Consider the following 24,135-nt stretch of genomic DNA (forward strand, 5'->3'; position numbering starts at 1 on the left):
AATGAGATTGTTTGCTTTATTTATTTTGCATATAATTCATTATTAGAGTATAGAAATGCTACTGATTTTTGTGTTGATTTTGCATCATGCAACTTTGCTGAACTTGTTCGTTAGTTCTAATAGATTTTGGTGAAGTCTACAATTTTCTACATATAAGATCATATCATCTTCAAACAGTGACAATTTGATTTCTCATTTCCAATTTCTTTCTCTTTTCTTTCTTTCTTCCTCTTGTTAGATTGTTCTGTACAGGACTTTCAGTACTATGTTGAATAAAAGTGGTGAAAGCACTTGGAAAACATTCATATCTTATTCCAACCCCTAGAGACATGCTTTTAGGGTTCTCCCATTTGTTTGATGTTATATGTGGGCTTATTATATACAGCCTTTATTGTGTCAAGGATGTTCTTTCTATACCTAATTTGTTCAGAATCTTCATCATGCAGAGATGTTGAATTTTATCAAGTGCCTTTTCTGTAACTGTTGAAATGATCATACCTTTTTTGTTTGTTCTTCAGATCTGGTATATCACATTTGTTGATTTGTAGATGTTGAAACATCCTTGCCTCCCTGGGATAAATCCTTCTTGATCATAGTTAATAATCTCTTTGGTGTACAGTTAGATTCTGTTTGTTAGTATTTTTTTGAGGATTTCTGCATTTATGTTCTACAGGATATCCGTTTGTAGTTTACTTTTTTGTTGCATTCTTATTTCGTTCTATTATCAGAATGTTGCTGGTCTCATGGAATGCATTTTTAAAAAATCCTTCCACTTCAATTTTTTTTTAATATTGAAAGGAAAAAAGTGGTGTTGGTTCTTCTTTAAATGTTTCATGGAGTTTTACCACTGAAGTCACCATGTCCTGGGCTTTTCTTTGTTGGAAGACTTTTTATTACCGATTCAAAGCCTGTACTTATTGTGGGCCTGTTTATGCTTTCTGTGTCTTGGTTCACCTGTGGTAGGTTTTATGTGACCAGAAACCTCTCCATTTTTTTCTGGATCTTCCAGCTTGTGGCAAGTGGGTTTCTTTATGCGGATTTAAGCTTTTGTAGACTGGTATGGTCACAAACCTGGAGGATGTGGAAGAACACATTTATTCCCCCATATTCTTTCCTTGTAGAACTGTGAAATAACACAATTTAAAAGAAGTTTGGCAGTTTCTAATAAAGCTAAACATAGTTTTGTCTATGATCCAGAAATTTTGTTCTTTGTAATTACACAAATGAATTGAAAATGTGTGTTCTATCAAAGCCTGCCTAAGAGTGTCTATGCTAACTTTAATTACAGTTACCAAAAACTTGGAAATAATTAAGATGCAGGGATGTATAAAATTGTGGTACATACAAACAATGGAATACTATTTAGCACCTAAAAATGAGATTGAAGGTCATGAACAGACAGAGGAAACTTCAATGCATACTACTAAGTGAAAGAAGGCAATCTGAAAAAAAAAGTCACATACTCTCTGATTCCAACTATGTGACATCCTAGAAAAGGCAAACCTATAGAAACATCAGTGGTTGCCAGGGATTGGGGGAAAGGCAGAGATGCATAGAGGAGTAAGAGTTTTATGGAAGTGAAATTAGACTTTATGATACTAAAATGGTAGACACATCATTATATGTTTGCCAAAACCAAGAGAATGTATGATATCAGGAATGAACCATAAAGTAATCCACAGATTTTGAATGATAATGTGTCGGAGTATGTTCTTCAAATGTGAGGGCTGGCTGGGATCTGGTGGTACATGAGAAAATCTATATACCTTATACTTAATTTTTCTGTGAAGGTAAAATTTCTCTAAAAATAAAGATCTTTTAAACAGAGAAAAGGAAAAAGACATATAATAGCTTAGCTTCTATTTCTCTTTTTATATGTGTGTGAGATGCTGGAGATCAAACCTAGTGACTGGTACATGCTAGGCAAACAGTTTATCACTGAGCTTCACCCAAGACTCTCTTTTATATTTTTAAAATTTTACATTATTAGAAGATTATTAGAGCCCATAAAAGATAGAATAAATTATGTCATACTAATCATGATAATTTAATAAAAAAGAAATGCATACTATTCATTATATGTAAGGTTAAAAAGTTTGCATGAAGCATGCCATTTAATTTTTTTAATGATAAGTACTATTTAATGATAAGTACTATTAGAGTTTACTTTGTGCAGTTGTAGAAACAGGTACAGAGAGATTAAGTAAGTTTCCTGATTGTAGAGCTAAACAATAAATGAGAAAGCCAAAATTCAAGTTTGGAGCTTTCTAACTTGAGATTTTAGGTTATGACATTCTATTCTATACTGCCTTACAATTACAGAGAGAAATTTTTAAATTAACTTTAAGTATTTTTGAATGGAACATGTAGTATCTATTATCAGTTAAATTCTTATTGTTTATTTTCTCTTACTAAGCTTTTTCTTGGCTTTATTTTCTTCTTTCATATCACTATTTTTATGTCTCCTTTTTAAATACTTAAAATATCAAATTCTCACCAAAATATTTATGTTATATTACTCTATAACATTTAAATGTGTCTAGTGACATTACAGATTAACATACATTATTAGCTTAAAATCTTATTCTTATGGGATTATTTGCCTTTATGAAAAGATGTACTAATTTTCTCATCGGGAAGGACCATAAATAAAATGTTTCTCAGTTTGTAATAGCTTATGGACCTAGGGATACTGTTCAATAATCAAGTCAAACCTAGGCAGGCTGTGCACTCTCGGTTGCTAGCCATGGGCTTTTGCACATGGCTGCCACCAACTACCAGATGCTCACAGGCGATTTTCCCATTCATCCTGAAAGCACCAATCATGAGCATTGAGATGCTTTAGCAGGAATGAGTCAACACCACTTCCAAAACAGATGGATTCACATGTCCTTGGGACTCCTGTGCAAAGGGAATGTATTAACATGAATAGTTCTCTATACAAGTTTGTAGGTTAAGCTTCTGCCTATATTTATATAGAAATAATAGATTTTTATATTTCTCTGTTTGCCTGATTCCAATTTGACTATAATTTAATTCTGTTTAGCATTGCCATCTTAGAACAGTCAATATCATTACCAGAAAAGCCATAAAATGACTCTTACCTATTACTACAAAAAGGCAATTTGCAAGCTACTCTGCACAAATAAACATAAAATTGTATCTCTTACATGCTGAAACAAATTTTTAAAATGAGGGCTGAGCCAAGTAACTGTATATATTAGATGCTTGGAGTTTTTGTTTTTTACATCAAAGTTACCAAATTTAGAACATGTTGCCAAGTTAAGAGCCATCATACAAAATTCAATTTTACTCTTCCATAAAGACTTTTAGAAACCTAGTTATATAAGCACATGAATCTTCTTAGTGATAAATAACAAATTTATTAGCACTGCTTTAATTTTGAACCACCAATATTTTGATGATAGCACATGTCCATCTTCTTGTACATCTTGATGAAATTCTGTGCTTTTTCATGTTTGTCAAAAATTTTAGAAACTGCATTGTTCTCTGGGCTATCTCATTATAAGTAGAGATCTAGGAAGGGTTGATTTTTATTCATTCCATAGAGTCTTAGTTGAAAATTCATTAATTCTTTTAAATCTGTTTATGGTCAAAAGTATTAATGCCTTTTGAACTTTTGAGATATTGAAGTAGGGCTTTTTCAGCATTTATTCTAGCCCTTAATTTATTATGTTTTATTATGTCTTATCCCTAAAGTCTATTTCCATTATGAGAAATTCAAATGTCTTTAATAAATAGTCATTGATTCTTGTTCTTTTTGTGAACATATGTGCATATCTTGGATCTCAGTGATTTTCACAAAGATTAAAGTGATATTTTGGCATCTGTGTGGATGAGATCATAAAAATACTTTATAAACTGAAAGATGCACAAAGATATTAAAAATAATAACTTTGCTGGTGAGAGTCAACTAAGATAGATTCACTGCAGCTTATAATTATATATGAAGTCCAAAAAACAATATATTATGACCAAAATGAATCCAGTGTTGCTTTGTACTTGTGACTTTATAATTTGACATTTTACAAACAGGTGTGGCTTTTTATTCTTTATTATAAATTTCACAAAAAAATATTAAAAATTATTATTTGTGAATTAAATAGCATATAAATTATACCATATACTTGCTATTATTCTCAGGAATGACTACTAGTATCTATCTGAAGCAAACATACAGAATTAATTACCAATTAGTTCTATTTCATGTATTAAACATCTGTGATATTTCAGGCAGATATTGTGTTAGATTAAAAAAAAATAACAACGTAACTGAAATATGGTTTCTTTTTTGAGAAAATTTTTATTAAATAATTGTGGTAGGATAATATATATAAACTTACCCCTAAGTCAATATCCATTAGCAGTAAGTTTCCAGAATTTTTATCTGATTAAAATTGTGGGCAATAATAATGTTAAGGTTGGGGGCTGCAGAATTTCTACAGCTTTTGAGTTTGCAAAGCAAGCACTGTGTTTTTACTGACATTATGTATTTATTTGAAATGGTATCTATGTATGTGGTGGAGAATTTGGGAGTGTGTGGAAGTTGAGTAACTAAAACCTTCATTTTGAGGCCACTTCTTGCAATTAATTCTACTTACTGAGAATATGCCATAAAACCTCCTGATCCGTGTATGTATTATATTTCCAAATATTTAAAAATTTCAATGAAAGAATAACATAAGACATTGAAAAGTAGTCACTGGCACAAGCTCAGCTAACTAGTGAATTTTGCATTGATTTAGAATTTGAACCATGTGTATTTTACTGGGAATTCATTCTTATGCTTATTTACTATTATTACTGTGCCTGTTATATATTTACTATCTGATGTCTCACTTGATAGCTATAAAATCATCTCTTCCCACTGGTTTGTGGTAGTCACATACTTTCTCACAGTTGTCCAGGTGTGGCCAATGTCCACTGAGGCTACTGACAGGATGAGGCAGGCATCCTGTTCCACACCCACCTTATCCTCTTAAAGTCAGAGTTCCACATCTCCCCCACCACCCACAGGTGAAATCTGAAAATGTAGCTTTAATTTTATGAAGAAACGATTCACAATGTCCTTCTGAAGCTAATTTCAACTAATTTTTAATTCTTTCAAATAAAAAATGCATGCAGAAATTTAAAAAATTGCAATCTGTTCTATCAGACTGTGTCTAATGTAATGATGTACAGGTTATAGAGAGTTAAGGTTAAAATTTCATTTAAAATATAAGATTAATTTGTTTAAGCCATTATGGTCCACACTAAATATATTATCCCTGTTTTCTTACAACAAAGTTGAGATGAGTGTATAATTATCAGCATTCTATAGATGAACAAACAGAAGTCAGAATATGTAAATAACTTGCCCAAGATCACACCGTAGTGATGTGATTGTGATTCAAACCCAGACATTCTGGAAAAGGTGCTATTTATTGATCATCATAGAACTATATTAAATAATGACTCATTTTCTTTTCTTTTCCTCCTTAATGGAAAAGAGTAGGTAGGTGAATAAGTTATATATGGACTGTTAAGAGGTCACTTGTTTTCCTACCCTCTGTCAACTGTCTAATAATGAGTCTCATAATAGTGAAAATGAATTCTTAAACTCTTGCCTACAGAGTGGGCTAAATTCTGTTTGTTTTTCAAAGCAGCTTTAGAAGGGAATACTCTAACAATGGAGAGACAGAAAGTAAGATAAAAGGAGAGTGTATGTCAAAATTGTTTTTACAATAGGATTAATAATTTAGAAGTAATCCAGCTGTGTTTTTCTTTTTCATGTATGCATGAAATTTGCATTCATGCAGACTTCGTTTGGTTGATTTTCATGCTGTCTCCCCACAAGATTCCATGAAATAACTGCCTTGAGATTTGAGTCCAGCTGTGGCTACGGCTCAGTGGTGGAGTACTGCACCGGCACAGGCAAGGCCTGGGTTTGATCCCCAGCACCAGAAAAAAGCAAAACAAATAAATAGTAATGAAGAATAAGATTTCCAACTCCAGACTTCCTGTGGGCCAGTGTTATCATAACAGCAAAGGCTTGTCAAAAAAAGGACCCTAAGAAATGGCAGTGGAGACCTGGAATGTGGGCATATTCTGATCCACAGTTTCCAACTGTTCAACTAGGAGGATCTCATTTGTAACCACAGCTGCTTCATCAAACCAGAATGTGCAGGCCCAAAGATAAAATGCATCTTATTTCCTTATCTGCTGTTGATAATGGGAGGGATGAAAAAGAGAGGAATAATGGAGTGAGGGGCAGGAACAGAGGTTAGGTGAAGAATAGAACTAAAGGGCTCCTGGAGCTGCCCCGGGGACAGCCAGCTCTTCCACCCCCACAGAAGACGCAATTACCAAGATGTGTGTGGGTCATCGTTTCCCTAAAAGCATATTTTGTTCGAATTACAATTTTTTTAACATTTATTTTTTTAGTTTTAGGTGTACACAATATCTTTATTTTACATGCATGTGGTGCTGAAGATCGAACCCAGTGCCTCATGCATGCTAGGCGAGCACTCTACCACTGAGCCACAACCCCAGCCCCTCGAATTACAAATTTTAATATTTAAAAAATTGTGCTTACAGGTAAAGGAGTTGTTGTCTAGTTTGCCACGGACAAAAACTTTCTATTCTCTCATCCCAGAGCCACATGTGTGTGCACGTGCACTATTAAAGCTTAGACTCTTTTAATCCTTTTTCAGAATTTGATATATACAGCCTCCCAATATTAAGAAATATGAGGTAGGTAAGTTGCTAGCATGAAAGCTGAAGAAACACCCATGAAAACACCCCACACCCTGCCGCAAAATTTAAAAGGTTGGTGTCTAATATGTGGACAGATTTACAAACATGTCCCCCGGGTTAAATTAAACCTGTGTGGAAAAACAATGTAACTCTTATACAAATTGATTTGAAAGCTACTTGATAGGTTTTTCAAGCAGTGGCAGACTCAGTTGATAAAATATAATCATATCTTCAGAGTAATCTGAGATATTAACTTGACAAAAAAAGCAAAAAAATTAATCTTATTACTAATAATAAAGCTTCACAAAAATACTAAAGATTTTTTTTTTACTTCTATTCATCAGGCTTGTCTAGAAAGAAACTGATGACACTTCCAAATTGAATAATTCAGGGACAGTTAATAGTTCATTTTCAGTGGGTGTGAACAGAGTCTAGAGAAAATACAAGGGATATTTGAGTAACCCACCCAGTAAACAAATGCTACCCACACTCTTGAACAGGCTAGGAAAGGAGCATTTTCTAGGACATAGAGACAGAGAAGCTTTAGAGCAGAGGGCTACCTGACAGATGTTGAAAAAATCCAATTAGGGACACAGTCAGCAGGTAGTGACACTTCAAGGAGAGAAAGGTTCCTCGAATCTCCCTAATCTTCCATTCTTATAATCTCCTGCTGAGTTCTGCATCAGTAGATTGAAACCGGAAGCCTGGAGCTAAAGAGCCAGAGTTGATATCCGCACAGGTGTGCCTCCTGGGACCCACCCAGGTGTACCTCCTGCCCACTGAGCAGGAAGGATCTGAAGGGACAAATAGAATATGTGGAACAGACTTGTGAAAATAACGTTTGAAACTCAAAAGAGAATGTGTGCCTTTATTATGGAAACTCCAGGGTTCCCAGACAGAAAAATTAAAGAGCCAAAAGCTTAGGTAAATGTTAGTATTTATAGGAAAAATTCAATCAATTAATAAGGAATAGGATATATATTTTTTGAAAAACAAAACATACAAAAAGGAAAGTACTGCTAGATATTTCTTTGGGTGATATTAAGAAGACTACCATGAGACAATGTACATGACCAGTAGAAAATTTTAGACTAATAAGAAAAGCAACAATTTTTGTCAATAACGTGTTTTTAGAATACCAGAGATGTGGCAAATTTCCTGTTTTTATATGAATATAATCATATAAAACAGAATTGTGAAAAAACAAAGCTACTTATAAATCATTCTGTATAAATGTTTAACAAGAAATTGTTCACTTAATGCATGAGTATATGGTAACCTGACTTTACATACTGTGAAGAAAAAGCAGTAACCATTTTTACAAGCAATTGAAGTGAAATCATTACCTTCTGCAGATTAGCAACCATGGCCCTTACTTTCTGTCCCTTTGTGACTGTTAGGATGTGTGAGTTTAAACCCTCAAGACTTGTTCTCTGGTGCTCTGACAATTCAGCCAGTGATCAAGTTACTATTTACTATATTCTTTTTTTTCTTCTTCTTCTCCTTTACCCAAATGAGGCTCAGTTTGAAACATTTTCAGTACTGGAGTGTGGAAACTTAAAATAAAATCTTTTGATCTCATTCTAGGAATTACAATTACTAACTAATTCAGAATGGCATGATTTATCAGTAGATAAGCTTTCATTTAGCAGCGGGCAGAACAAGGACATGTCTGTGCATGATTTTTAAAGAGAGGGTATCACAGTCTCTATCAGAGGATTTTTTATATTATTTTCTAACCAGTACAATTGTTTGCCATCTCCAAAAACAAATAAAATTTTTATTCATTATTATAATTAGTAAATGTGTAAATACATGACATTTCTGTATCAAAGATCAGATGACTGTAATGTCTGTCTTCATCGTACGGAAGAGTCTTTGTAAGGTTAGTACTTTCACTTAGAGAAAACTCCCTAAGTATTAGTTATTAGATTTTCACTTGGAGAAACCCCCAAAAGTTGTACAGAAGTACTTTTAAAATTTTGTGCTTCCTGGTCTCAACTGCTAGACTTTACATAGTGAAGGAGAAATTAGATAAAGTCAGCAAATTTTTCCATTACAGTTGCATTTAGGAGATGATAACATTTGTGTTTAAGAAAAATTAAAAGAGTTTTCAGAAAATTCTATGTGGTACAAAACAATAATAAGTGTGAGTACTTACAAATGTCCTCAGAAAGATTTGGCAAATTCAAGTTTAAAAATCCCAGTAATCCTAGTTTATATTCATCCAGCAATTGAAATTGACTCCAAAATTCAGAATATACTCATGTAAAGTTTATCCTTTTTGCTTCAACAGAAATTCAGCAAGGTAACCATGAAGGTATTCTTATGACCATTTTGCAAATTCAGCAAGCCAGGACCAGAGAAGGCATATGATACATATGGCTACACGGTTAACTCTAAGAACCATAGTTATAACAAAATTATTATGACCATAAATCCTGTGAATTTTTTTATCCACCCATCAGGCTTGACTAAATAACTTACTGCCCTTACATTCCAGGTTCTGGTCTGTCTTGGAGAATATAAACATTAAAAGTTTCATACAGCTCTTTTTGACTACTTGTACACAACACACACACACGTACACGTTTATGATTTACAGTATTTACTCTATGAAAAATAAGATTCGTCATTTTTATTTTTTAAAATTATATTTTATAAAAAAGACTACCAAAATGAATAAAATTATACACAAAAAGATGTTTAAAGAAGGTAATATACTGTGTGTGTTAATAGCCAATAGTAGATGAGTATATGTCTGCTCAAACCTGTTTCTCCATGAAGATATGAACATACATAGAGGTTCTTCTTATTTGTTTTAAAAGAAATGAAATCACCCTTAATCCATTTTTCTATGGTCCCCTTTTGAATCTAATAATGTAGGATGATGAATATTACCTTTGGCAGGAGAAAGATGCAGTGTCATACTTGCATTATAATTTCTGTAAAAACATCACAACAGTATGTAAACTCACATACGTAGGGACCCAACATGTTCTCTTGCTTTTTAAGGGACTGTTCCCCTTACCTCTTCCTTCCTCTTCTTTGCCTGTCTGTTGGACTCCTTCTGGGCTCCCCCGTCACACTGTCTAGAAACTCATGTTAACATATTTTTTTTATGTATACCCCACGGCATTTTGCATACTCATATAGTGAAATCTATGTCTATATACAAATATGTGTGTGTGTGTGTGTGTTTAGAGAGGTTCTGACTTCTGTCCTGCTATGTTTTACTAAGAATCACATTATACCTCATGATTTTACTTCTCAACGTTTTACTTTTCACACTCAGTATTACCTTATAGAAATTCCTTTGTGTCAAACGGCAGGAATTCAATTCATTCTTCTTTTTTTCAACACTGCATAGTGTTTTAAGGTATGAGTTTTACTATAAAATGTTTATATTTCTATGAATGAGGGTTGTTTATTAATCAGGAGAGAGAAACAACAACCTTACAACAGAGAATTTAACAGAGAGATTTGTTGCCTGGCTATAAAAGATCATTCCCTATATAAGAGAAAAGAATGAAAAGGACACAAAGATATTATCAAAGTAGGAATTGTAGAAGCAACCCTCCTCCCTAGGTCTGGGAGTATAAAGGAGAGAAATTGGAACTACTAAGAACTTGGAGGAGTGTCCCATGGAACTGAAACTCAGACTCTCAGGAAGGAACCAACTGGCTGGAGCCGATGTCTGTACAAAGAGCAATGTCCCAGTTTTGGGGTTGCAGAAGGCGTGGGAAAAACTGTACATGGTGTTTAGTTGTTTCTACAGGAGTGATCTGCAGTTCTCAGGGCGAAGAAGCATTTCTAGGATGATGCTCATGAACACAAGAAGCAGACGAGAAGTCAATGGGAAGCACAAAGAAGGGACTGAATGCTGTTTTCCATCTCTAGTGTCCAGTTTCCCTGTAGAGCACCCTACTAGCAAAACTTGGTAGGGAGCCAGATAGCAAAACATAAATGTTGCTTACAGAGTCCAGCCCAGAGCAGAATCTAAAAAGATGCGTTTCAACTTAGACATATTACGTTAACAATGGGCACATCTTCACGCCCAGATCTTTTTCAGTTGAGAATTGACCTCAGTGACCTACTCATTCACAAACTCTTATGCACTAGTGCATTTATTTCTCTGGCATTGATTCCCCAGGAGTAAGCATAGTGCATAAAATGTTATTTTAGTATTAGATATTGCCAGGTATTTTTTCAAATGATATTGGGACAAATTAACACTTCTACTTGGATTTTTTTAGATACTCTTCCTTCCTGTCCCCACCAGCCAGCAGTGGTGATCACTCTTTTATATTCCAGCAAGAGCAATATAAAGCACCATCTGGTTACCTTACCTTCCATATTCCTAACTGCTTGTGACTTTAAACACCTTGTTGTATATATCTGACCATCTGTACTCCTTTATTCAGTGGATTTCTGTTTCTTTTGTTTAAGTTTTTTTCTTTTTGGGTTTCTTTCTGTTGCTTTTTTAATGAATAGGCAAAACTTGTTTGGATATCATAGACATTGAACTTCATCAGTCTCTTTGTGGCATTGTTTTTGAATTTGTTTGCTTATTTACTTTCATTCTGGGTATGTTTTCAGATAGAATATAATCGAATACAAGAGTGATGTGTAGTTTCTGGATCCTGCCTAGTTTTGTAGATCTCCCTGACCCCAAGACTAAGTTTGTAATTTAAACTTGTTTCAAAGAGTTTCGTTGTTAATACAGAAGGTTTGTTCCATCTGGGGTCTCTGGTTGTACCTGATATGTGGTGGGGTCTGTCTTTTCTTGTACCTAGGTAGCCATTTGTCCAGCAACCCTCATTATATCAGCTGTCCTTTAATACTGTTGGGAAATGCCAATGTTGCTGTCTGTGACATTCTTTGATCTATTTCTGGAGTCCTTACTTTGGATTACACTGATCTTTTGGTTAATTTCCTATGGCAATACCAAATGGATTTAATCACAATAACTTCATATATTTGATGCCTACCAGAAGAATACATCCTCTTTTATGGACTATTTTCTTGGTTATTCTTTTTCTTTCTTCACACAAAGTTCCATCTTCTGTCTTCTCTCCCAAAACTAAAATAAATTCCATTGGAGATTTAATTGGAGCTATTGGCTTTTTTATGTCAATTTTATGGTAATTAAATTTTGTTAAATTATCTTCCCACCAAAGAATGCTGTTTTCCTTTGTTTAAGTCATGATTCATACTCCTCAGTAGAATTTTATATTTTGTCTTTTTAAAGAAGATTTTATGCCTTCCTTGCTAAATTGATTCCTAAGTATTTTATGGTTTTAATTCTATTATTACATTTCTGGATATTTAATATTAAGAGAAAGCTATTGGTTTCATAGAATTTCCATTAAGATAGATAAAATTACTATTAGTAATAGTAGTGGTAGTATTACCAGAGATTGAATTCAGGGGCACTCAACAACTGAGACACATCCCCAGCCCTATTTTTTTGTATTTTATTTAGAGACAGGGTCTCACTGAGTTGTTTCGTGCCTCACTTTTGCTGAGGCTGGCTTTGAACTCGCCATCCTCCCTTCTCAGCCTCCCGAGCTGCTGGGATTACAGGCGTGCGCCACCACGCCTGGGTAAGAAAGATAAAATCATCAAAATAAATAAATAAATAAATAAATATTATGGCTTAAAATAAATGTCAATTTCTTTCTCTCTGACCACAGTTTAGGGTGTATGTTCCTAATGGGTAGAGGACTCTTCATCACATGGCCATTCAAAAACCCAAGAGAATTCAGCTCCACCGCTTGGCACTTGAATTCTGGTTCACTGAGAGTTTGCATACCAACATAGAGCAAAAGTGACCTTGGAAGAAATTGTATGAGAGATTTATATGACATGGAGGAAACTGAGAATTGTTAGCTCTGTTCACTTCTTTTTGGAGGGAATTTGTTCTCACACAGCCTGTAAGAGAAAGAATACTGGGAGAGAGAATGCCATTCAGAAGATTTATATCCAGTTACTCTGGGTGAAGGGGTGAATGCATCTCAGGAAACCTAGTAGGCTCTGCCATGGTGCAGTTATCCTGAATCTAACCCCCATGCTGAAATTTCATTAACTGTAGTAGTAGTTTTCTTTAACTAGTGATGCTTGAGATTTCTATAATATCATGTCATCAATAAGAGAAAATTGGGATGGTTTTTTTTCACTTCTTTTTCCATATATTTATTATTAAATATTTCATTTTGTCATTATTATATTTGCAAGAAACTCCAACAAGTTGAATAATAATAGCAAGAGCAAATGTCCCTGATATAACTACTTTAATGTGTATAGGTCTGGTATTTTACCATTTAGAATAATATTTTGTATTCAGTTTTAAAATATCATCTTTATCACTTTACAGGGTTTCTGTCATTTCTTGTTTTACTTAGGACTTTTATTAGAATAAGACCTATAAATTTTGTCAAGTATCTTTTCAGCATTTATTTACAAACTACATTTGTCTCTTTCAATGTATTAATCTGATGAATTATGTTGAAAGATTTCATAAGGAAATACTGGAATACATTTTATTTATTTTATTCTGTGGGATTATGATATACACTACTGGTATATCAAAGATATATAGTGATCTTTAGATACAGGCTAATATTTTCAAAAAAAGTTTTGCATCTTTATTCCAAAATTAAACCAAAGGACAATTGTCTTTTCTCTTTAAATATTTAAAGTTTCATTTACACAAGATTAATGAATTAGGGAAATTTATGCTTCTATGGAAAAAATAATATAAATAATATTGGAATTACGTGTTCTTAATAGTAAGAAAAACATTAGTCATGAGATCACCATGACCTTACCCTGCATAGGTGCATAAAGACTTTCATTTCCTTTTTCAGTCTTTTCTTGGTTTATTTTCTCAAGTTTCTGTCTTCTTGTTCTTGAAAATTTCTAGAAACTCTTATTATGTTAGAATGGCATTTATTTCCCCTAGATTTTTAAATTTGTTATATTAATGTTACAGGTAACAGTCTTCTATTATTTTCTAATCTTTTTTGTGTCTATAATTATGTTTCTCTTTTTTCTTGTTTTCTTACATATTTTTGCTGTTTCTTTTAATAAGTCTTATGGGAAGTTCATCTATTTTGCAGTTATTTTCAAAGTGCTTCCTTTAAGAAAATCTTTTTCTACTTGTCAATTCAATACATTTAATAAAAGATTTTATATTTTATTATCTTATTGTCATTACATTTTATTTTACTATGTTCTCTAAAACTGAAGTCATTTATAGTCATAAATTTTAATCTGGATACAACATGCATTGTTCCCAGATGTTTTATTTATTTATTTATTTGGTAGCAGGGATTGAACCCAGGGGCACTTAACCACTGAGTCACATCCTTGGCCCCCCTTTTTTTTTAATTTAGAGACAGGGTCTCCCCAAGTTGTTTAGGGCCTTGGGCCTTGCAAAGTTGCTGAGGCTGGCTTTGAACTTGCTATCCTTCTTTCTCAGCCTCCCAAACCTCTGGGATTACAGGTGTGCCACATGGTGCCCAGCTTCCATACGTTTTAGTATGATGCTTTTTTAAAGTTCCTGGCTGTATTCCAGAGAATTTTCATTCCTTTAAACCAAACATTATATAAAAGTCTAATTAATTTTCAATTGATTGATTTATCACCTCTCAAAATTGCAATTCTAATAATTGGCTTGAAAATTTTGTTAAAGAATTTCTGAAGAAAAACATTTTTAAATGTTTCATAGACATGCTTTTCATTTGATGAACATGAGGGTTTTTTATATATGTTAATCAAATTTTATTACATTAGCCAATTTCACTGCCCTTATGTTTTGTTTTTAAGTCACAATTTTTAAATATTTTCTTCTATTCCAAGCTTTAATTACCGCCCCCCAGCAAAAAAAAATTCTTCAGATAACTCTCCAAATTACCATAATTTTTCCTCTTTTCAAATACTCAGTTTTTAGCCTGGGAGTATGGGGGAGAACTCTACAGAATAGCATCATTTCAGTGATTTAATGAGGATATCTCAAATTGATCTCTTCGTGCAGGAATATTTAGTGTCTCCTTCAATTTACATAAAAAACTTGAGTTTTCTTACCACCTTCTTTGGAAAAACAGCATAGTATACAAAGAATTCTTGTGTAGAGAGATATATACATGACCAACCATATTGCACATTCTTTAACATAGACCATTCCACTTTAAAGGAACTACATCATTTAGAGGATAACATTAAAAATACATTAAAATAAGATTTGGTATTGATTTTCTCATTTGCTAATCTCTCTTCCTTGTTGATAATAAACATCCAACTCTGTTAACGAAGATCAAATTTGAAAGCAATAACAATAACCATAAAATAAAGCAAATAATATATCAAATGAAAAAGTTAGAAACTTCTTGAAGATATAAAAATATTCTTGTGAAATTATGAGCCTCTCTCTGCATGCTCTGAATGATATGCTAAAAGTCCAACATTGTTTTAAAAATAATTATGAAACTACGTCTCTCTGTGTGCTGTGACTGACATGCTATGATACAACATTACTGCCTCAAGATTCCGCACTTTTAATGCAGACCTGACAGAAACTCTTGTTGGTTATTGACCTCCAAAGTCACTATAATTTGGGTAGCAGTAAGATTTGTTAGACTCTGAGACAGCTTATATTTAATCTAAGGTAAAATATTTAAACTGATCATAATGAGGTATGACAACCAGATTGACTAATCTACAAAAAGGAATATGTCATTGCAGCCGTAATGGGACAAGCCACCCAATTAATTAGCAGCAAATTGGACAGATCGCCTTGGAAGGTTTCCAAGAGAGAAAGTGCTAGATGCTTTCCTTCAAAAACAAGGCTGATCAACCTCCTTAATATCCTTGTGTATAAAAAATTTTGAACTTTCATCCTTAAATTTCATATGCCCAGAATTTAATCATAGTAGAGGCAGAATTGCAAGACAAAGAAATTAAGATATTTACATGAAAATTGTGACTTTAGGTTTGGGCATGTGGCTCATTAGTAGAGTGCTTGCCTAGTATGCTTGTGGTCCTGGGCTGAATCCTCATTACCACAAAAAATAAAAATAAAAGAAAGAAAGAAAAGGAAAGGAAATTGTGACTCTAGTAACCAACAGTGATAGTGATGCCAATGAAGAGAATAGATGTGACCTGTTTATTATAATCCTATGATGAATTCACTGACAACTACAAAGTGAATCTGATCCTCCTTGTTTTCTCTCAAAATAGCACAAAGTTCTGTTTGATTTGAAAATATCAAGTAATTTAATACCAAACAAGTTTCCTGTTTTTCTTCTTGGTTCTTGCAGCAATACTTCCAATTCTTGATTCTTCTTCACATCTTCAAATACCGTGTACATACAGAAAACATAGCAACCACCACAAGTCTACCCCCAAAGCCTACTGTATTCTGTGGCTTTTTTACCTCTGTTATACACAATAATGTGTCAAAATCCTGAAAAGATGGGTTGACTTTGTTAACTAATCTCCAGAAGAAGAGTTTTGACGTCCATAGAAAAAATGTCTCTCCCCATCCCAGCAGAAGCTAATCAGGGGAGGTCTGTGGGTAGCTTGTACATCTATCTCCAGTTGGATCCCAGGGTTGTTATAAGGAATGGCTGTTTTTACAGTGACTCATCTCAGTCTGTAATAACATAATAACTCCAAGGTGATATCCATGGTTGTATGATGTTTCATATAAAGAAAAAAGGACTGTTCAGCTAGAATCTCTGTAAGCCTATGCCTGACTCAGTCACAGCCTGCAGTGAGTGTAGCTGCTATTTTTTTCACTTTGACACATCTGCCATTTCCCATCAGCTCCATATTTCTGAAACAGTCTCAAGTAGTCATCATGGGGCAATTTCAGCCCCACGGGTTTTTGTGACCCTCAGCCCTCAGAAATGACCTCTGTCAAGATACACTGCTGTAGTCTATTCAGGTCTGCTTTGAGGTTGAGTCTAGAAGTTAAAAAAAATATTTACTGTGACAAGAATATTTCAATGACAATGTTGATTCACATCCTTCACAAATTTTAGGTATCCTGAACTGATTTTTCCAACATTTTCTCTACAGGAGAGGTATACTATGACCTTATTCTACATGTAAAATGCATAATGCCCATAAACTGATTTTTCCAGTTGATTATCCACTTACAGATAATTAGCAGAGTATAAAGCATAAATATACTGGACCAATCCGAAGGCCTCAGGGCTGGTCTGGCTTGCACTAGATCTATGATTGCTGGAAGTGGAATGTCTCTGGCCTTCCAATGAGAGGGGTCAAGTCCTTAAGGTCTCTTCCATTTTAAAATTGCATGACTTTTAAAAATATTTTATTTGAAATCATTTTTCATACTACTTTTCATCCCAACTGGAAATTCTTTAAAAGAACTGGCTTTGAAAGTTTTAAACATTTTTTTGGTTTTAAATTTTAGAACTTACAATTTAGAAAACATTTTAACTTAAAAAAGCAAATATTTTAAATTTTTTAAGTGTGTAAAATAACAGCAAAGACCAATCAAATCTACTTTTGAAGAGCACAAGCCAGGTGTCTCTACCATGCATCTGGCATTGAGAATTTGCTGGCATTGAGAGTCAGAATTTACTCAGAATTTCCTGGTTGCAAAAGCAGAAGGGGAAATAGAGGACTATGTTATCATTGTCTAATTTTATTTTCAAAGAAATTGCACAAATCTTTCTGGAGAAATAATATAATCATTTCCTGGAAATAAATATTTCTAGCTTGATAAGTGCTCAGATGTTCACTGGGATATTTTTAAAACTACACTGCTCTACATTGGAGAGAGAAAATTTGATGAGAAAAGTCATTCTGTGTAAGCAATTAATATTTCCCTCAGTCAGTTGGAACACTACTGAGAACAGTCACATGAATACCCCAAGCTGTGCCTTTTCTTCTCAGTGATAGAGTATTGCCACACTCCTCTTTAATCAGTTTCTAATTTTATTTTTCAGAATGACAAATCCCCAGGACGATCTGCCAGTCGATCAAGTAACATTTCAAAAGTAGGTGAAATCTATTCATGTTCTTGTTTATTGATGTCTCCATTGCATGAAGTTAATAAATATTTATAATATTTAACCTATATTGTTATCTGGGAGAAATATGTATAATGTGGCTTAACAGTTTCAAGTTTTTATTGTGATACAAGTAATGATTTAATACAACATAATTAGTTAAGCTACTTTTTGCTCTCTTCAATGCTGTGTCCAAGAGATAATTTGCTGCCTTCAGAGTTGAGGTACAAATGTTTTCTTTTTTTTCTCTTGTTTCGAACACCACAGAGCGACTGCACACCCGAATTAAAACTGTATCATTAATAATAGTACAATTCCCCAAAATTTAATTTCTCAGGAATTTGGGCTCAATTCTGCTGTAATTTAACCTATAGAGAATTGTATGTCAGTGCTTCAGACTTGCTATACTTGGGATAGCAAATGTCCCTCCAAAGCCTAAATGTTTGTGGCTTGGTTCCCAAAGAGATAATGTTAGGTGGTAATGGAACCCTTTTTAAATTTTTTTTTTTCTTTTTAATTATACATGGCAGTAGAATGTATTTTGGCATATCATACATGCATGGAGTGTAACTCCCCATTTTTGTGGTTGTGCATGTTGTGGAGTTACACCTTTAGGAAGAGGGGCTTGGTGGGAGGTCTTTAGGTCTTTAAGAGGAATGCCCTTGAGTACCTTCCCTTCCTTTCCTTGCCCTCTTTTGCTTTCTGGACACGAGGAGAGTGGTTTTGCTTTATCACCCACTTTTTTGTGTTTTTTTGTTTTTTTGTTTGTTTTTGTTTTCCAGTTTTTCTCTTTTTAAAAAAATTTGTTCTTTCTAGATATACATGACAGTGAGTGTATTTTGACATATTATACATACCCAGAATAAGTATAACTTGTTCCAATTAAGATCCCATTATTGTGGTTGTATATATTGTGGAATTACATTGGTTGTGCGTTTATATATGAGGATAGGAAAGATATGTCCAATACATTATAGTGTCTTTTCCCTACCCACCTCCATCCCTTCCTTTCATTCTCTTTTGTCTAGTCCATTGAACTTCTAATCTTGCCTCTCTTGTTGGGATGGGCATCCACATATCAGAGAGAACATTCTGCCTTTGGTGTTTTGGGATTGGCTTATTTCACTTAGCATGATAATCTCCAGCTCCATCCATTTACTGGTAAATGCCATAATTTAATTCTTCTTAATGGCTAAGTAATATTTTGCTGTGTATATGTACCACATTTTCTTTATCTATTCATCTATTGTAGGGCACCTAGGTTGGTTCCATAGCTTGGCAAGAAGTAAAATCAAGAATCAATAAATGGGATGGTATAAAACCAAAAAGCTTCTTCACAGTAAAGGAAACAATCAAGAATATGAACAGAGAATATCTTTACCACCAGCACCTCAGATCATTAATCTCCAGGATATAGAAAGAATTCACAAAATTTAACACCAAAGAATCATCGTCATCATCATCATCATCATCATCATCATCATCCAATCAATAAATGACCTAAGGAACTGAACAAGCACTTCACAGAAAAAGAAATAGGAGTGGTCAAAAAATATATTAAAAAAATGTTCAACATCACTAGCATTTAGAGAAATGCAAATCAAAACAACATCCACTCTTTACATGACCCAGAGACCTAAAAGCAACAGGCTATCCTAATCATGGTCTGGAATTTCTAGAACTGTGAGCCCAAAGTAAACCTTATGTTGATTATCTCAACTATTTGTGATAGTATTAGAAAGTTAATACAGGACTGAACATTTCTAATTGCATTAAAATTTGGGTCCCTTCTGATATTTCACAGTCAATGTGGCCTTTGGTTGAGTACAAATTTAGTTGAGTTCAAGTCTCTGCTCTGCCACTTTCTATTTGCATGACCCTGAGACATTCACTTAACCTCCCCAAGACACAGTTGCCTCCTCTATGACATGGGTGATAAAGTAAGTCACCTGAAGGAGGTTTTCTTCAGTTGTTGTAAATTAACACAATGCCTTTCAAATGCCTGTCATCCTAGTTTCATAGTGAAGAGCTTTGCCCACAGCCACAGAACAGTCATCTTTCTCAACTTCAATATGAATGCTGAATAGGTAACAACTTAGACACTTGTCAACATTACTGACAACTCCTTTGTCACACCAAATATTCCGGATCTAGGAGCAAAAATATCTTCTTTCTAAACTGCTGTTTGCATCTGACAGACTGTAGCTTGTTTATAACTTTTAGGCTTCCGATTAATTCTTTAAGAAAATAAAATAAATCCCAAGTATAATTTCTCTTCTCTGATTTCTTCTTTTTTTCTTTTTGGTTCAAATATAAATGCTTCCTATTCAGAAGGGAATGAAAAGCTTTTTTCTAAAACAGTCACTTCATTGTATCAAAACTCAACTACCTAATACTGGTAGGGATAAACAGATTCCAGTGTATATAGTACAAATATTTTTTCTATGCTGGTATAACTTTCTGTTTATTTATGTGCAAAATGATAATCACAAATGATAAATGCATTGTTAAATCTTCATTATGTTTTATGCATTATCGATAGTGACAAATTCTTCATTAAGACCATAGAGTCTACCAAGAATTGGACGGCAAAAATCTAGGGATATTTGGGTTCTTTAATTTTTAAAATGTTGGCAAAGAAAACATTGAAAGTAGAGCAAAGGTTCTTTCTTTAATATTGTAAAAAAAAATGAAGAGCGAGAGATAGTATGCACACCTGAGCTTTTCAGGGGTGTGAGAATCAGTAAAAGGTAGCATTTAAGAAGATTGATATCAGAGGCACTGCTTCAAAAGGTGATTAAACTTCTTTCATAACCTTATCTCTAAGGTAGAATATGTCACTGTATCTAACTCTCGGAGTAGTGCTTAGAACATTGTTTGGCATTGCATAAGTATTAGCTCTTCTAATTACCCTGTTCTTAATATTTATAACTCACTGAGAACATTAAATAAGTGCTCAAGTCTCTTTATAAGAAAGTGACTTTAAACATGGTCTATAATATATATATATATATATATATATATATATATATATATATGATTTTTTATAGTTGAATCAGAACAAATTATAAAGTGGATACTATATATTGCTGATTCTTTTAAAATGTACTTATATTTAATATTAATAACATCTCTAATATCAGCATTAGTCTTACTTAAAATTGGTAGCTCTCTTATCTTTTATCTAATATGTGCTATCCTGTGGCCATTAATTCAGAAAAATTACAGAAAATATAGAGAGATCCACCCAGAACAGGAGGACAAGACTCCTCCCCATACTGTTAGGTTTACTTTCCTGACTATTCTTGCAGTTCCTTCCTAAATGAGCTAATCTTCTAATCATCAATACTTGTCAAGTGTCTGCTTTCAACAATCTCATTCTATGCTGGAATGCTGGAATAATGAAAGAAATCCCTACTCAGCCTTCAATGGACTTACCCTGAGATAGTTGAGACAAGTTGTAAGATATGTATGTTTGTAAGGTAGATTCCTGTATTATGCATATTCATAGAGTAGAACTAATGTGACAACCAGTACACAAAGCGTCATCATAATAGGCCTGGACTCCCATCCTTTGAAAGACATACGGTCAAGTTTAGCCCTTGCTGCCATCTGGGAACTGGGGTTTCCGAAGTGCCATCCTACTTCATGAGATTCTTCATTGTGCCTGGATTACAAACAGTGTGGCTTGTCCTAAACACGTGCTTTCCTTCTGGAAGTCTGGAATATTGGAACATGCTAGGCAAGTGAGTCTATAGGACTAGTTCCCAATAAAAACTTTGTGCAATGAGTCTTTAATGAGTTTCCCTGGTGGACAATCCAGGGCTGCAGGAATAATGCACTTCCTGTGTGATCTATGGGGATGAACTTTTGGAAGCTTGTTCCTGGTTCCTCTGGGCTTCACCCTTGTGTCTTTTCCCTTTACTAATTTTGCTCTGTATCTTTTCACTGTAATAAGTCATAGCCAGAGTATAATTATGTTTAGTACTATGTTCTAGAAAATCAGAGACCCTGGGCATAGTCAAAGGGACCACTGACATATTATCTTAAAAGGAAATACAGACAGAGATTATAAGAGTTCAGAGAGTGATCATTTCGTATATTTGGGACAGAATAGCATCAGAGAAGTTTTCTTGGAAGAATGGCATACTGAATAGGGACTTGAAAAATGGGCATGAACTGATCAAATGTCAGGAAAGGAGGCTTAAAGGAATCTAAGAACAAGGCCTGGAAGCTAGAAAACATAAACATAGATTAGAAAGGAGGCATATTAAATAGTTTTTAAGAGGTTTTTCATATGGCACTTTGAATAATAGAATACTTTCACTTTAATCATACAAGTATTATCTGACTTGGAAACAGAGAAATGGACTTAGAACCATCAAGGTCCCTATGCCCTAAGACTTTTTAAATAAATTATATGAAACTGAACATTATTATTTTACCATTCAGGACTATAATTTATAAACATAATCTTGTTGCTGTGATTATGCAAATTCCAAATGTGGTATAAATAATTAAAGTTGAATGGTTAGTGAGTATCAGTTTTTACCTCTGAATCTTCAAATCTTCATACCCATATATTATTTAATTGCAATTATACTTTGAATTTTATGTTCATTTCAACATTTGTTTCTTATTAGTGTATATATCTAGTTTGTTTTAATCAAAACAAGACTATAACTTTATTAATATTTTAGTAAGATTGGGGTGTCCTGAATAAGTTAAAGTTGATCCAAGAGCTACAGAGAAGCCACATGGGTGCAGAACAATGTATATGAGATTGTCGAAATAGATGTGAACAAAGCATCATTTATTTATCCATCACTTCTTTTTTTTTTTTGAAAAGCTGCTCAAGAGATTAGTTATTCTTGTTGCTGTTTTTTTAAACAGAAATAATTCACAAATAGTTTCCTTGAAATGTAAAATTAGACAAATTTCACCTTTATTATACTTCTATGGTAGGATAATTACATTCAACTAGAAACAGTGTATTATATATTTCAGAAGGAAAACAACTTTCAAAACTAAACTGTCAAAAAGGAAAGAAAGCCTTGTACTTTTGATTCAAGTCAACAGAAGTTTCTTTTAAATAAAATACTGTGCTTTTGGGTTTGATTCAGAAGCAACTCACAAAATCTAAACTATTTATGAAAAAAATTTAAAATCCACTACCTTCACTAAGTCAGATTTCAATAGTTTTCCATAATTTCCTAATATATTTCATAGACTTCCTTAGCTTCAGAAATGTACATCTGAATTTTTCAATTAGTTTCTATCCAAAAATATAGAATGTTAGGGTAATGATGGTATTTAGTTTATAAAATATTATTCCTAAAACTTCCTCTTGCATGAATATCCTAGTTCATGCTGTAACAAATGAAAATGTTTGATATAGTCAACACAATTTACTCAATAAATAGTTTTAAGGATGTACTGTGTGCAGGCATTATACTATCTTTAAGATTCCAAAGTATTTTCCAGCAAGGTCAAGGTGAAAGTGTTCCCCATATGTAAAATGTACTGGGAATTCTTTCAACTGAATCTGAGCCAAGCCTTTGCATCTCTGAGCAGGTGTTTAATGTTCTCATTTTTTTGAGAGATCCATCTTGGCTTGATCTGATACAAGGGACCTATAAATCAGCCATACCCCCAGACATCATACCTTTTGCGGGTAAGTGTGATAGGTTGTTGAAGTAAAGTGAGATGTAAAATGAGGAAATAACTGAAAATGAGGTGACTAATCTGAGAGCTTTCTTAGAGCCTCAGTCTAAAGTTCATCCTGAGACCAACACTGAGAAAATGTGTCTGAATTTTGTTGAGTTAGTAATAGTGTTGGGGGAAGATTAAGAGAATCTAAGACCTTCTTATGTTCTGAGGCTTGTCCAATATATATACATTCACTCCTTGGTTGATTTCTCTTCTAGCCTCATGACTTTATTATAATTTTTGGGCCAATAAGTCTTTAAAAAGATATTTTTTAGCCCAAATCTCTGCCACGAAGTCCAGACTCAAATATCTGACAACTCAAATTTTCTACATAAATGTATAATGGAAAGATGTCTTGGGTTGCCCAGAGAAGATTCTGAGATAAGAATTTTTAGCAGTGATTTACTAGTTTTCCCAGGAGAAACCATTACAGGCATGAGAAAAGCAGGACAGGGCAAAAGTCAAGAGAAGCTCCCCTGCTCCTCCATAGGGACTCCGTCACATAAAATGCACTTCAATGTGTCCCCTGTGGAGGCCAGGGAGCCAGGCTTTCATTCTCCGGTGTTTGTCATTCATTGGTTCAGGGTCATGCCGAGGGGAGAGGAGAACTTCCAGGCACTTGACT

General features: G+C 33.8%; 1 protein-coding gene across 15 annotated transcripts in view; it reads left to right on the forward strand.

Moving 5' to 3' along the window:
* Marchf1 (membrane associated ring-CH-type finger 1) overlaps positions 1-24,135 on the forward strand; it is a 756,948-nt gene that overhangs the window by 586,282 nt on the left and 146,531 nt on the right. For all 15 annotated transcript variants that reach the window (XM_058580391.1, XM_058580385.1, XM_058580387.1 and 12 more), the window contains one exon: positions 17,739-17,789. In XM_058580391.1, coding sequence (XP_058436374.1) covers positions 17,739-17,789 — 51 coding nt within the window. The remainder of the gene's footprint in view (positions 1-17,738; positions 17,790-24,135) is intronic.

Source organism: Marmota monax, unplaced genomic scaffold, assembly GCF_021218885.2.
Source record: "Marmota monax isolate L192 unplaced genomic scaffold, Marmota_monax_Labrador192_F-V1.1 WCK01_AAM20220418_F8-fsc00040, whole genome shotgun sequence".
Classification (NCBI taxonomy): domain Eukaryota; kingdom Metazoa; phylum Chordata; class Mammalia; order Rodentia; family Sciuridae; genus Marmota; species Marmota monax.